This window comes from Sciurus vulgaris, assembly GCF_902686455.1.
Source record: "Sciurus vulgaris genome assembly, chromosome: 11".
Taxonomy (NCBI): domain Eukaryota; kingdom Metazoa; phylum Chordata; class Mammalia; order Rodentia; family Sciuridae; genus Sciurus; species Sciurus vulgaris.
Genome location: NC_136472.1, coordinates 112,619,573 through 112,635,506, shown reverse-complemented (window position 1 = coordinate 112,635,506; position 15,934 = coordinate 112,619,573). Strand labels below are relative to the sequence as shown.

Below are 15,934 nucleotides of genomic sequence, written 5' to 3'. Positions count from 1 at the left end.
AACCCACAAGGAAAGACAATAAAGAACACAGAGAGAAGCAGGAAGGGGGATAGGACTCGGCCTCCCCCTTTGTACAGGACAGTTGAGTGAATGGGATGTCTCTCAGGTGAAACAGGTCATTGATGTACCGAGAGGCCCTGGAAGAAGAGCATTGGGCCATCAGATTCTCAGGGGTCTGAGCAAATGGTGATCTTAGCAGGGACCTTGAGAAACATCTTTTCAGACCCTGTCTGAGGTTTAGCTCAAAGCTGGTCAGTGCCAGAAGAGTCTGGCTTCTCCCAACATGGAATCTTATGGGACAGACCCCTTGTACTCTCTGTGAAGTTAAGGCCTATGTCCCCCTCTGCAGCCCATGTGAGCCAGAATCCAAGTCGAGACTGGGATTTGCTGGTGCTAGATGCTGGGGAGGGGCCCTGAAGTTTGCCTGACTATGCGGGAAATGGATGTCTTCTCTACAGATTCCTGGGACTTCAAGCAGTCCACACGCAACATCTCCCCCACCATCAATCAGGCTAATATTGTGGACTTGCACCCAGCATCTGTGTACAGCATTCGTATGTACTCTTTCAACAAGATCGGCCGCAGCGAACCAAGCAAGGAGCTCACTGTCAGCACCGAAGAGGCGGGTAAGCACCTTACCCTGCCTCCTCTGCCCATGGTTATGGGAATCAGGGATGCCAGAGGCCCTTGTCCAACCTTGTCCATTGGCAGTGGGCTTGTGATTATAAAAAGGGAGAAAGGAACTAGGATGGTATTGTACACCTGTAATCCCAGCAATCAGGAGGCTGAGGCAGTAGGATCACAAGTTCAAAGACAGCTCGCATAAATCAGCGAGACCCTGTCTCAAAATAAAAATTAAAAAGGGCTAGGGATGTGGCTCAGTGGTAGAGCACTTACCGAGCACATGTGAGGTCCTGGGTGCAATCCCCAGTATCCCCAGGAAAAAATGGGAGGGAGAGATCCCAGCATTATCCCTCAGAATAATCGGCATCTTGTTTTGTCTGTTTCATTTCCTAACCCTTTTCCTGGTGGGGCTCTAGATGCTGGGCTTTTGGGAGCTGTCCATGGTTCTGTCCCCACTTCAGCTCCAGTCTATGTGGAAAAGACAGATGTACTGCATCTACAGAGGATACAGGAGTCCTAGTCCCCTGAATCATTTTCTGTGGCTTCTTCGTGTAGTTTTAATAAAAATTTAAACACGATCTCTCTTTGTTATTGTGAAACTAAATAATGCAGAAAACCTCAAAAAACATATGTGCCATGTAACAAATGACCATTAAGTAAAAAAAAAGCATAAGCAATGCTGATGATCAATTACCAGCATGATGAGCTCAAGCCAAGGTCCTCTACTATCTGTATGTGAGCTTCTCCTTCCTCCCCAGCGCTCCTCCAGCTCAGAAGTATGTGAGTGAGGACACGGGACTCTCCTCTGCCAAGACTTGAATCATAATTTTCTTTTTCTGCACTCCCAGCTCCTGATGGGCCCCCCATGGATGTCACCTTGCAGCCGGTAACTTCACAGAGTATCCAAGTGACCTGGAAGGTAAGTGAAATGACATCTTGTCTCCTCCCTGCTTGATCCAGGACTGAAACCCCAACAGACTTGCTAGTCTCTAGTTTCATATAATGTTCATGCCTGTTTTTCTCACTTATCCCTTTGAAGTTTGGGGGTAGCAGGAAAGGAGGGTAAAGAGCAGGTCCCCCCACCAATTCCCACTCCCATCCCACCCTGGCTGTCTAGTGGAGGGCCATGCCTGGGGTGAGGTGAAGAATTCAGCAAAGCCAGGGAGATGGGGAAAGAGTTCTCCCACCATGCTGGCCCATCCTCAAATCCCATGTGTGGTAAAAGGGTAGCAACTGGAATTGATTTAGTGCCAAGTTTTCCCTCTATAATATCAGGATGAAAATAACTGCCTTCGTCTGCGTCTAGGGGAGCGGCAAGGAGAAGACACCAGTATGTACTGCAGCCATTTCTAAGGGGCTGGGACCTATGAGATCTAGGGGTGGCTGAAACATCTGTCACTCAAGGACACCCTAGGAGAGATTCCACACTGGGCAGGGACAAAGGAAGAACCCAGAGGTGCTTCCCTGGGAAGCTCTGGCCCTATGGCATATTTCTCCATGTGTACAGATAGGCCAACAATTCCATGGCTTTCCATTCCAGTGAGTCTTCCAGTCTCCAAGCACTTGCTCTTACACAAAATTGCCCAACCCTCTCCCTGCTGCTATGGGGTATATTTTCACCCCATCCATCAGAGGAGGCCATAGGTGCAGAGATGCAAGGTGACTTGCCTGTGGTCATTCAGGTAGAGACAGTTACAGGACACACACACATAGTTTGGAACTACAACCCCATCTCCTCACTGTAGCCCACCAACAGTTCTGGAACATAAAGCCTTCTTAGAACCTGTCCTTCCTCTTCTTAGAGCAGTCCCATCTCAAGAGTGGGCCTTGGGGGTGACCTCATCTTATTGCAGGGAGGGGGCAGTAGTCCAAGGTCATTGTCTGACTTAAACTCCTGATAGGAAAATCTGTGTATATTCGTCCTTCTTTTCAGGAGGGTGGACTTGGGAGTGGGAGAATCAAAAAGGCCTAGTGACTTTCCACTAAGAAGACAGGTGTGCACACGTGCTTGCACACACGTGCAAAGCAGCAGCAAGCTTGTTCCCCACCCGCCACCAGAGGAGTGGCCAGGAGGAGAATGAGTCAGGAGGAATGGGTCACTGGGCCTTTCTGGGGACCCTGGGAAATCCCTGGAGGCATGGTTCCCCTCCAGATTCAGATCTGGGCTCCAGGGCTTTTCTAGAAACTGGGGTGAAGCCTGGAGTCCAATCCCCTAATCTTGCCTGCATCCTGGTTCTGGGCCCATTTCTTGGGAAGATGCTGAGGGAGCTGAGATGTGGGGGTGGGGAACGGATAGCTACGTAAAACACTGAGACATTTGGCTACAAAGCTCTGACTTGGAGGTCGATAAAAATTTAGAATCAGATTTATTTCTCCAAAGCCTCATAATGAAAAATAAAATTGATTAGAAAGTTAGAACTTCAGAATGAACCAGCTGGCCAATAAATTTTGGGACTGACTTCTCAGGGAATTTTTTTTTTAACACCAAGAAACAGATTAATGAAAAATAAAGATTCACTTGAAAGATAAGTCACTTCATTTTAAGACTCTTTCCACAAGATGGATCACCCCTGCTTTATGACATAAATTTGCAATCAGCCCTATTGATTTCTTAATGTTTCAGAGAAATATTGTTAAGATTGATTTAAATCCTGAGTGTTGTGTTTGGGAGGTAGGAAGATAGGGGAGGAGAAAGAATAAAGGGAGGAGCACGGGAGGAAGGATCTGCTGGGGTTTGTATAAATGTGTGTGTGTGTGTGTGTGTGTGTGTGTGTGTGTGTGTGTGTATACATGAGCACACATTCATCAGGGTTGCTTGGATGCCTCTCCAAGGTATATACTGATGTGGTCGTGTGCATAGTTGCACTTAGTGGCACAGATAGCCCTGGCTAGGTAGGCCTGTGTGTCGTTGTGTAATGACAATGATATCAAATGTGTACTAATGTGGATAAGCATACTGCAACATGAGAGTGTGTGTTAGTGTGAAGGTCAGGGTATAGGCTCCTCAAGACATGATTGTGCCACTAATACCTGTGTGTGTGTGTGTGTGTGTGTGCACAGATATTCCTGAGCAGCTACCAGATCTAAATGCAAAAATTTGCCCAATTACAGACTAGCACGCAGGACTGCCCAAGTGCAGAGAAACCTTCTTCAGGCAAAACAAAAAGTCAAGTCAATTAAACACTCACACACACACACCTATTTAGTGAGTTCAAAACAATTATGTTAAATTAAAAACATCATTTTATTGAGTTAACAGTGAGGCTAAAAATGCAGTTCATTTAAAACATTCATTGAATTTAAAAAAACAGTAAGGCAGTTTTACTAACTTAATTGTTTTTGATCTGTTTTTTAATACCATAAAAAGTAGGGTTTTAAATTAACTTCATTGTCTTTAAAACCCTGACTCAAGCTGTTTTATATGTACTAGGGTGACTGTTCTGTCTCAATGTAGGTGGGCAGGCTTGGTCGTAAAAGGATCCGGTTCTGGGTTCAGCGTGTCTGGCTGTGGCTAGGGTGTGGGCTGGGATGCAGGCCCATCTGCAGGGTGTGTTGCTGGCTCTGGACACGAGCAGATCTACTGGCGTGTGTGTGCGCGTGTGGTCACATATGAGACTGTCATGTGTAAGCGAGGACATATGGGTCATGTTTTTCCTCAGGGTGTCTGTGCTTGCGTGGCGTGCAGCTGAGTTTGGGTAAGGACCCGAGCCTGGGGAAGAGGGTTTCCTGACCCCACACTGATGCTGGTGGACCTTTCTCTGTTGGCCTGGCCCTCCCATCAGTCCCCTCTCAGCTCCGTGTCCACATCATCTCTGCCCCTCCATCTGGGAGCTGCCTCAGACCTTGGTCCTCACCGCACTGCGGCCCCTGACCAGCGTGTCTGGGGATCCTGCCTTAGTGTCCCTAGAGGGCCTGGGTCAAGTACTCTTTGGGGGCTTTTTTTAAAGATATAGTCGAATGCATATAAAATGTACAACTCCATGTGGGAGAGCACAACTCAGCAGCAGGGAGCACATTCCACAGCATCCAGCTGCATCCAGAACTTGTTCATTGCCCCAAACTGAAACTCTGTGCCCATTAACTCCCCTTGTGCCCTCCTCCCAGCCTCTGGAAGCCTCAAATCTGTTTTCCATCTCTACAAATGCACCTGTTCTAGACACTTCTATAGGTGGAAATGCACAGTGTTTGTGTCCTTGCATCCGTCTTATTTCCCTGGGCGTCCAGTTTTGACCCATGTTGTAGCATATGTGAGAATTCCATTGCTTTTGTGGGTGAGTAATTTCCCGCTGCATGGACACACTACGTTTTGTTCATCTGTTCATCTACCGGTGGACCCCTGGGTTGCTTCTCCTTTCAGCTACTGTGAATAATGCTGCTGCCAGCCTGGGTGTGCAAGTAATTGTTTGAGCTCCGGCTTTCAGTTCTTTCGAATCTACCAGGCTTGCACGGTCGTATGGTGACTGTGTTTTGCCTTTTGAGGAACTGCCAAACTCACTCTCTCTATAGTGGCTGCACCACTTGACATCTCACAAGCAATGTACAAGGTTCCAATATCTCCACCTCCTCTCCAGTGCTTTTCAAAATTATTTTTATTTTTTTATAACGATCATCCTAGTAGGTGTGAACTGGGATCTCAGGACTTTTTATATTTTTTTTCCTTTTTCTTTTCTTTTCACTTTGGCAGGGAAATGAACCCAGGATCTCACGCATGCTAGGCAAGTGCTGCATCCCCAGCCCTTTTCTAGTTTTAGTTTGAAACGGTCTCACTCAGTTGGCCAGACTGGCCTCGAACTTGTGATCCTCCTGCCTCAGTCTCCCGAATACCTGGGATTACAGGCATGCATCACCATGCTCAGCCCTGGACATTTTCTTCCATTCAGATTCATCGCTTACTTCCCTTCACCTACTGTTCTGATTCTCCCAGGCCCCTGACCTGTGCCAGATGACATCAAACATTCAGTCATCATTTAATAAATATGCGTAGGGGCCTTCTCTATGCTAGACACAATTCTTGACACTGAGATACCACAGTAAATAAAACAGACAACACTCCTCATCCTCACAGCACTTACCAGAGCAGACAGTCAGACATAAGTGAGATCTATAGAATGTCAGGGGTGCCGTGGAGGAAGAAAAAGCAGGGCAGAAAAGTCAGGAGTGCTGGACGGAAGCAAGGAGCAATCCAGCTGAGAAACGAAGGAGATCCCAGGAAAAAGGAGCCATTTCAAAGAGAGGGGACCCGCTTGTGGGTATTTAAGGGGTGCTCCCTCCGGAGATGGGAGTGAGGTTGATGTGAGCAGCGAAGGGGCCAGAATGTTGTGGCGTAGAACCAAGGGCGAGAGAGACGTCTGAGAGGGCGTGGGCACCAGGTCACAGAGGGCCCTTAGGAAGAGGGCTTTCACTCTGAGAGAGACAGGAGCCTTCAGGGGTAGGGCCCAGAACAACACAACCTGACTGGGTTTTAAGAGTGCCATCTCAGAAGGTCACTGTGTCTTCGTCCCTGGCCCTGCCCATGCTCACAGGCACCCAAGAAGGAGCTGCAGAATGGCGTCATCCGGGGCTACCAGATTGGCTACAGAGAGAACAGTCCTGGCAGCAACGGGCAGTACAGCATCGTGGAGATGAAGGCCACAGGCGACAGCGAGGTCTACACCCTGGACAACCTCAAGAAGTTCGCCCAATACGGGGTGGTGGTCCAGGCCTTCAACAGGGCTGGCACGGGGCCCTCCTCCAGCGAGATCAACGCCACCACCCTGGAGGATGGTGAGGGCAGTGACAGGGTGGGGGTGCAGATCCTGAGGGCCCGTCTTGGACCTGTGGGTGATGCAGGCTCCCCCTCTCCTCTTGCTGATTGGCTCCTGAAGGAGACTCAGCACACCTGGCCTCGGCCCCGTTGGCAGCTCCCTCTTCCTCACCTGCTGATGCTCTGCCCCTCAGTCTCCCTGTGCACCTACCGACCTGAACCTGTTGAGCACTTGTCTGTGCACCTGTCTTCCCATCCCCGTGTTTCCCTCTTTCTTTCTGGTCCCCTAGTCCCTCTCTCTGACCAAGCTCTTCCCTCCCCATCCTGGGTCCTGTTTCTTCTTCTCTACAGACTTTTGGGGACAGGGCAAAGCCAAGTCACCTTTGTACTTCTAGGCTGGAGCCTGTTCCCATCTGTTTTTTTGTTTTGTTTTGTTTTGTTATTTTGCTTTTAGTTTTAGTTTTTTTGTTTGGGTTTTGGTTTGTTTGTTTTGGGGTTTTTTGTTTGTTTTGTTTATTTATTTATTTATTTATTGTTTTTTGGTACAAAGGATTGAACCTAGGGGCACTTAACCACTGAGCCACATCCCCAGCCCTTTTTTGTATTTTATTTAGAGACAGGGTCTCAATGAGTTGCCTGGGGCCTTACTAAGTTCCTGAGGCTGGCTTTGAGCTTGCAATCCTCCTGCCTCAGCCTCCTGAGCTGCTGGGATTACAGGCATGCACCACCATGCCCAGCTGTTCCCATCTGTTTTAAGCAACTGAAATGAGACTAGAGTTAAGAAATCCTCCTGCCCATGTGGCAGAGGATTTAGAGCTCAGTTTTCAAAACTTAATTCTCTGATGACTATACAGAATGCACTGATTAGCAAATTAAGAGACCCAGTTGCTCCAGGGAGAGAGGATTGGAGGTAGCTGGAATATGCCAGCTGTCTAAGCACAGAGAGGGCACTAGCTGGTCCCTGAGCCTGCACCAAGTCAAAGCAGGAGATGTGGCCTTGATGCCCCCAGAGAGAGGGCCAGGTGGTCACAGGCCCCAAAGAGCAGAATAAAGAAACAATGTTTTCCTAAGCTTCCTTCTCAACGCCCCACCCAAAACTGGGGTCGGGTAGTAAACGCATCATGGAGTCTGAGCCTGCCCATCTGCCCACTGTGGAGGGAGGAGACCAGTTCCTGGAAAGCATAATGCCATCGCCCCATGGCCCAACAGAATAGGAGCACTCCAGCATTAGAGAGCCATTCCTTTAGTTACGTGGGCCCTCTCCTACCTCTGGAAATACAGCCCTCTTGGGCATGAGGAGGCATGAGGTCAGGAACACCTGAGAGCGCGTCCACTCATACCAGCGTTTATTAACTGTGGCTACAAGTTGGGTTTATCTGACAGCTTTCAAAACACTGATGCTCAGACTTCGTCCCCAGAGATTTTCATCTCATTGCTCTAGAGCACAAGTTGGGCTTTGAGACTGAGCAGACCTCAACAGTCCCAGGGAACTGGGCCCTTGAGGAGAAAGGAGGCCACAAAAGAGGAAGACCCACAGAAGAGAAGTGCAGAGAGCCCCCTGGAGGAAAGCCGTGCTGTGTCCAGCCCCCCACCCCAGCCCCTCCACCTCAAGGTGCTGTCACAGGCTTGGCTGGGTTGAGAAATACCAGCTTGTCACTTCTAGTACCGGTAGCACTCATCCCGGCAGTACCTGAACACAGGTTCCCAAGCTCACCTCCATCAGAATTCCCTGGAGTTCTGGTAAACAGACTGTTGGAACCACCCACCCCCCCAGAAGCCCTGGCAGCAGGTCCGAGGAAGCACCAGGAATTGGTATTTCTAGTAGTTTCCTCAGAGTGCCAATGCTGCTGGTTCAGGCAGCACCTGTGAGAATCACAGCTGGGTCATTATCCCTAAAGGGCCATCAAAGCCTGTGGGGTTTAAGTGATCTGTCCAGGATAACCTATCCAGGAAATAACAGAGCCCAGCTCAAAGTCCAAGCCGAACCCCAAGTCCATGCTCCCTCTGCTTCATCCTGTCTCCAAGCAAGGCTGGGAACAGGAACAAGTCACTTGGGTATAACATGCCCCAGGAAGGTTTGTCCAGGGGACAGTGCCCCAAGCCCAGGACAGCTGCCCAACCTAACTAAGCCCTGGAGCTCTCACGGGCCCAGCTCGTGGTCTCTGCCCAGCACCACCTCCCTGACAGGTGGGGCCCCTGGAATTTCCAACAGGGAGTGATCAGCACGGGCTGCAGAGTCCTTTTCAAAACAAAGGAGGAGAGGGGGAAGAAAGTTTCCAGCAGCATTTGCTCAGCAGTTTTTCATACTTAATTAAGGCCCTCGTTAGCCTGTCAGATCCTGATCGTTTCCTGGCAATATTAGCACTCCTCCTGGGGTATTCAAGGGCCCCTGCCTTAGCAAGAGTGTCTTTTCCATAATTATATTACCTTCATTTTGTTCGAACGGGCGATCTGTATTAGTTTATTACACTAGGTCCCTAATTACATGGTGCTTATATTTTTACACCTAAGTAATATGAAACAATAATCATTCTCAAAGAGGATCGTTAGGATGATGTATTATCATTTAAATGCTCATAAAAATTAGAGTTGCCTCTTGTGGGGCAACGGGATCTAATTACCTTCCCTCCAGCCTGGGCCTCCTCTCTCCCGATCACACCGGAGCAGCCTCGCTCTTTCCCTTTGTCCCTGGCTCTTTAGAAGCTGGCAGAAAGTGCCACCCAATTCTCCTTATCCAAGGTGGGCCTTGGGGCCCAGTGCTCCCACTTTCTGCCATCCAGAAAGGGCAAGTGGCCCCAGGTCAACCCAGGATGGAGGACGTAGGTTACACACAGAGGGAGCTCACAGAGGGAGAGGGTTAAGGGCATGGGGCCACCAGAGATGGTCTCAGAGAGTGGCACCCATCTTCCCAGGCCTGATGCCATCTTTGTGTGTGTGCAGGGACAGAGCAAAGGGGTGATGGTCCCAAAGGTCTGTGGAAACTCTTCTTCCCTGCACGAGGGTTATTTAAGACCCCCTTCCCTTCTTTGCCTCCCCTTCAGTTGGCATAAGGACACTGAATCCCTACACCAGGCTTTGGCTAGACCCCTGCTCAGTGGACACAGAGGGGCTGGCAGTTATCAGATGAGACGCTAAATTACAAATACCTCTGGAGCCAGCTCAGTGGTCTTCCAGGTTCTGTCCCTTTCAGCAGAGCCTGGGTCCCCTGGCCATGGTGGTCCACTGGTAAATTATCAGAGACTTTGTCCAGAATTCAGCACCTTCACCAGGATTTAGCCAAAGCCAGGACCGTACTGACCAAGGAGCAAGGAGCCACATTCACAAAGATGTCTAACTACTCCCATCTCCAGCAAAAACTGGATTCTCGGTGTGGTCTTCCAACTCCTGAGTTAGGAGTTCCCTCCACTTGCTAACTGGACGCTCCTCTGATCCAGTAGCAGGACGTGGCCTCGGACACGTATGTCGTGATGACACTCACACTCCTGACTGACTGGACCCTTGCTTCTTCCCCAACCCTGTGCAGTGCCCAGCCAGCCCCCCGAGAATGTCCGGGCCCTGTCCATCACTTCTGATGTGGCTGTCATCTCCTGGTCGGAGCCCCCACGCAGCACCCTCAATGGAGTCCTCAAAGGCTACCGGGTCATCTTCTGGTCACTCTATGTTGATGGGGGTGAGTCTGATGGGACTGAGGCTGGGTCTCAGGACAGGAGGCGTAGGTGCCAGGCTTAGAGCTGAGCATCTTCCTGTGGCATGCCAAGTGGAAGTGCAGCCTTCCTAAGCCACAAGTGGAAGCCACAGGGGATCGTGGTTCCGGGGCCCAGGGATGGTGCAAGAGAGGCTCGGGTCTACTGGCACACGTCCACGTTATCCTGAGGTCAAAGCCAAGAGCCGGGCGGTAGATGGTGGGACTCACGGTCATCTTTGGGCAGGGAAGACACCCTGCCACTCCTAGACAACAGTGTGTGGGGTGTCGTTTGAAGCATGAGAGGGCACGTTTGCTTTTCTTTTTTTTTCCCCCTTGGTTTCAGGAATGGAACCCAGAGGTACTTAACCACTGAGTCACATCCTCAGCTTTTTTTAATATTTTATTGAGAGATAGGGTCTTGCTGAGTTGCTTAGCACCTCCATAAATTGCTGAAACTGGCCTTGAACTTGTGATCCTCCTGCCTTAGCCTCCCGAGCTGCAGGGATTACAAGTGTGTGCCCAGCTGCTTTTCTTGATATAAGACCTTTATGGCCACACCAGTCAGGGTGCCCCAAGGAGCAAGTGTCACACTCAAATGGGGCAACAGAAGAATTTCATGAAGGGCTACTTTTAGTGGAGTGGGGAGGAAGTGCACAGGGGAGCTAGCATCTGTAGGAAGCCATCGCCATCTTGGGCCCAAAGAGGTAAGAGTGGTAGCACGGTTACCAGAACCCAGGGGAGCTCCCCTCTGGCCAAACCCAACTGGAACCAGGCAGACAGGCCAGGGTGTGGCCTATGCAGGGGAGCCATCTAGGCCCCCAAAAGTGCAGGATGGCGTGCACTATGGAGCTAGGGGAGAAGTGGCAGGTGGAGACAACCCAGTTCGATGGCCCAGCTGCTGAGGTAGCTGCCTCCCCCGCTGTGCACTTGGGCTGAGGGGTTTGTGTAGCCCACACAGACACACCAGGCTGCTACCTGCTGGTACAGACAAAGACCTTTCAGTGGTGAGGAAATTCCTGGTCCACAGAACTCAGTTCTACAAGGCGTTGCCCACCTCGACTGCACGAGGGCTGAAAGGCGCTGAGCCTCCTGCCTCCTGGCTCCCTGCATCCTGTTCTTCTGCAGAGGATTGGGAGCCAGCTCCTGGCCATCTGTCCAGGGTTTCTACCATCTCCTTCCCCACCTGGATGCTACTCTGCCCAGACATACTACCAGCAGGAAGTGACCTCCCGCCTCTGCTTGTCTCCTGTGAAAGCTCAGAGGCCTCTGGTTGGTCTCCGAAGGTCTCCTGAGTCCTGCTGCTGTGAGGCGCCAGGCCACGCTGCTCAGAATGTGACCCTGCCATATTTATCTCTGTGCTGAGCCATGTGAGGGGGAGTCTCCCTTTCCAGAACTTGCTTCCTTGCTTCTAAGGCAGCGGATTCCACCAGCACAGCCCTCGAGGAAGACATTGGCCTCATTAATGTCCAGGACCACCTGGACTGTGGGCCACACTGCCCTCTTCCTGGGTCTTTCTCCAGCCACAGTCCTGGACAGGTCTACTCTGCTTCCTGTGACCCAGGCTCTGAGGGCCCTCCTGCACTGACTGGAGTCCCCTCATGCTGGGCATGGCATCCTCACTCTCTGGGTCCTGGCAGGCCACTGCCCTCCCCTGTCCAGGCTTTCTGCCTGGGGGCTTTGCCTGCATGGGTCACCAGATAGGTGCTGGGAGTTGGTTTGCAATTGCTCATCTCTTCAAGGCCTGTCCTCAGCCAGTGTCTGCACCTGTCTTTAAGAAAACCCAGTAGTGGCAGTGAGGAGCCCAGGAGCCCACCCCTCTTCCTCCGTCTATGACCCTGGCCTTCCCATGAGTCCCTCTCCCTGTACCCTTCTTTAGCTCTCTGAGAAGTTCCTTGGCAGAGTCAGGATGAGGGGCCTCACTGAGCCTGACGAATGACCCAGCCCTGCCCAGGTTTTCTCTGCAGGCTCTTTGCAGGGAATGGCTGGCTATGTGTCCTCCATGCTGGGAGAAAGCAAATGGGTCGCATAGCCCCTTATTCTGAGAGGCCAGAATGCTGGCCCAGGAGCAATCAGAGGCACAGAGGGGGGTCCTGTCATCCATCATCTGCAAGTTGACACACTGCCCAGGGAGAACTGAGAGCCCAAGGAGGGGCTGGGGCAGCAAAAAGGAATGGCTGCTTGCAGGGGCATTGCAAGCATCCCAGGTCTCTCACCAGGAGGGCTGCTGGGTGTCAAGAGGGGCACACTTCAGAAAGAGATGGAGAGACAGATATTCTAAAGGGTGAATATCAAGTTGAAGTTGGTGCAAGGTCATCTGGGGCCTGGGGCCAGGCCATCCTGTGTGGTTCACCCTGATTGTCCACTTAAGGAGGAACATGATCTAGGGGCAGTGGCCCAAATCTGCTCCTAGGTACTCTGAGGTAGAAGACTGTCTAGTACTGGCCCCCACAGAGTCCAGGTCAGAGCCCACACTGGCAGAGGGGCTGCAGCAAGGACCTTGGGAGGGCGGGGCTGCCCACGCTCAGAGGCCACTTGTCCCCGCAGAGTGGGGCGAGATGCAGAACATCACCACGACGCGGGAACGGGTGGAGCTGCGGGGCATGGAGAAGTTCACCAACTACAGCGTCCAGGTGCTGGCGTTCACGCAGGCCGGGGATGGCGTGCGCAGCAGCGTGCTCTACATCCAGACCAAGGAAGACGGTGAGTCCAGGCCTGGAGCTGCCCGCATCTCACCCTGGCCCCACCCCAGGGGCAAGGTAAGAGCAGGGTGCCAGCCTTCCTCCTGTCCCTTAGAGCCACTGCAAGTGGCTTGGAGGACTTGGGTCCTGCTTTGGGAGGACATTGCTGACCACAGGTCATGTCTTCTCCATGGACAGACCCACGAACATAAGTCCCCTCACCCGCCCTCTGAAGCACCGACATACCCTCCAGATAAACCTACTCCCTCCCTACCTCTGGCCTCAAGGACATTCTTTTTGTGACTTCTGCTCCCCTGCGAGGTGTGGCCTGGTTTCCTCTAGATACAAAAGTTGGGGGTGGTGCAGGGAGCAGGAGCGCCACCCAGCACATCCTGAGCATGGACCAGGCCCTGGGCCCCCAAAGAGGGGAACAGGATGTGCCTCCATCTGGAACTGCCATCTCAAAGCCCTTCTTCATGGGGCGGAACTAGAGGAAAACCAGAGACAGAAGGTCAAACTCAGGGGTAGAATGACTGAGTAAGCGGGGGAAAGAAGGGATGGGGAGAAGGGTGGGACCTGCAACTAGGTCCAGAGCTGCACACCCCGGGGGCCACCGCTTGAGCAGAAGGTGCTTGTGTACCCTGGGCTCCTGCCTCCCGCTCTGCTTTCTTTCCCACCCTGCCAGCCCCCATCACTTAGCACTCTTTTTAAAATTTTTTGTTGTTGTTGTTCTTTTTAGTTATATGCGACAGTAGAGTGTCTTTTGACCAATCATACATACATGGAGTGTAACTTTCCATCTTGTGCTTGAATACGATGTGGAGTTCACTGGTCGTGTATTCACATATGAACACAGGAAAGTCATGTCCGATTCCTTCTACTGTCACTAGGCGCTTCTTAACTGGCTGTTTTGAGCCAGGTATTCTATTCTTAGAGAGATTGGTTTATTGGAAGAACGACAGGCACACAGTGGGCTTCCCGCTCAGCCTCAGTTTCTCCAAGGCATATGGAGACCCAGAATCGAGGCCCTACCCACACAATTTGGCAGAGGTGTTGGAAGAGTTACAGGTGTTACAGAGAGCAACAGGGATGGGAGCGACCGTGGGAGAGATGGCACATGCAACGCCGTGCTTGGTGACTAGACCAGCTCCCAGTCCAGCTTAATCTCCCTGCCCTCCCTCAGCACTCCTCCCCACTGTGCCCTGTCCCCCTAAGCTCTGAGCAACCTGCCTGCCCTACTTTCCCTATCATTAATCCCCCATCAAGCCTCCCCAGGACAGCTCCAGGCAAAGCCACCTGCCCTCGTGTGGCGGTAGAGCTAAGATGGTGCCCAGAGCCTGTTGGCATTCGAGGCCTGGGCTCCACGTAACAAAGACACTTCCTGGCCCTCAGAAATGAACCACTAGGGCTCTAGACTTCTTGCTCCTTGTTCTCGTTGAGGCCAGAGCCAAGAGCATCTCCATGTGTCTAACTAAGGTGAGGCCCGTGAGGGAGCTCAGAGTCCAAGAACCCACCCTGCCCTGCAGGGAGCCTCAGCCTGCACATAGAGCACATACAGAGCCACAGGAAAGGGACGACAGCAGCCAGGCCCAGGGCCTTGTGCCCTGCCTTCGGGAAGTGGCTTCACAGCATGGAAAGGGGACCAATTCATTCAGTAGAAGAGTTGCCCAGCCCTATTGCTGATTGACAAGTCACTTAACCTTCTGCACCTCAGTTTCCTCTTGATAAAATGGGGACAGATGTAAGGAAGGAACAAGATAGCTATAAAGTCCCAAAATGTCAGGTAGTAGCAAATGCTGTTGCTTTATGGCTACCAAGATGCTAGCACTGAAATGACAGGTGAGGCCATTAGCATCCCCAAGGGGAGGCATAGGCCAGAAAGAGCCCAGTGTCAGAAGAGGTCTCATTCAGAACAGCAGTCAACTTGATATTGTGTGACATGCCGTCACGACATGATTTGACAGACTCCTCACCCTGTGAGGTAGGTGTCAATTCCATTTTACAGGTGAGAAAACTGAGACCCAGAGAGCCAAAGTTACTCTGTGAATACCACTTAGCTAAGAGGTAGCAAATCCCAGCTTTCTAGTCTCCGTATTTTCTGTACTTTCCATCACCCTATTGGATCCATTAGGAACCTTCCAGTGTAATAGGAAATCCAACTAAAAGAGAAGAAAGCAACAAGCACATTTATCATCACAAATAACAAGAAGCCCCAAGTAGGGCAGCTCCAGGGTCAGGTAAGTCAGAGGTTCCATCTTTCTATCTTTCTGCTCTGCCATCTCCAGTGAGGCAGTTGCTCCCCCAAGACTTCGAGATGGCTGCCGTTCCGTTCACCCAGGACAAGACAGTGTTCAGAGGGAGAAGAAGCAGTCTCTTCTAGTGAGCATGCTTCTCTTGGGAGTGAAAGAAACCTTTCCCAGAAACCCCCTCATCAGATTTATCCTCATTTCCCACTGGCCAGAACATTCCTCTTGCTTGCTAAGCCAGTCACCAAAAGGGAAATGGAATTCTCATGACCAGTTTACTCCAAGCCTGATGTATCCTCCAGTGTAGGGGTTGGAGACAACTGCATCTGAAGTGTAGAGGAACTTGGAAACCTAAGCAAAAGTGACAAGGAAGGACTGGAGGTCCACTCTGCCTGTCCACCACAGCTGCCCCAGTGCACCAGGCTCTTCCTTTTTCAGGTAGAAGTTACCACCATAAGTACTTGGGTGGCATGGAAAGCACACAGGTCCATGTTCCAATTCCAGTCCTGCGGTGGGACCTTGGGCAAATACCCTAATCTGAAGTTACTGTGATCCCACACACACACCCTACTCTGGGGATATAACAAGGAAGGGGGAAAAAATCAGGAAATTTTAGAAAAAAGCAAAATGAATTGAAAGATAAAGTTCAAATATGCAAATTCAAGTTCATTAACTAAATCCAAATGTCTTAGTCCACACTTGGTTTCAGATTAGCTTGGGTGGACTCAATTCTTAAGCTACAAAGCCTCTTGCTTACTCCTCACCAAACAGAGCCACATGACCTCCCAGGACAAAGCTGAGCTGAATCTAAGACCACTTTAGGACTGGAGGTATAGCTCAGTGGTATAGTGCTTGCCTAGCATGTGCAAGATCTTGTGTTAAATCCCAGCACTAAAAAAATAAAAATAAAACTTTAAAGAATTTTAACTGAGGAAAGGGCATGACTAGGTCCATGTTT

At 50.9% G+C, this 15,934-nt stretch overlaps 1 protein-coding gene across 2 annotated transcripts in view; it reads left to right on the top strand.

Moving 5' to 3' along the window:
* Positions 1–15,934, top strand: part of DSCAML1 (DS cell adhesion molecule like 1) — a 325,080-nt gene that overhangs the window by 286,556 nt on the left and 22,590 nt on the right. For both annotated transcript variants that reach the window (XM_079104474.1, XM_079104473.1), the window contains exons 15-19: positions 459–626; positions 1,473–1,543; positions 6,147–6,387; positions 9,891–10,037; positions 12,597–12,752. In XM_079104474.1, the coding sequence (XP_078960600.1) occupies positions 459–626; positions 1,473–1,543; positions 6,147–6,387; positions 9,891–10,037; positions 12,597–12,752 (783 nt within the window). The remainder of the gene's footprint in view (positions 1–458; positions 627–1,472; positions 1,544–6,146; positions 6,388–9,890; positions 10,038–12,596; positions 12,753–15,934) is intronic.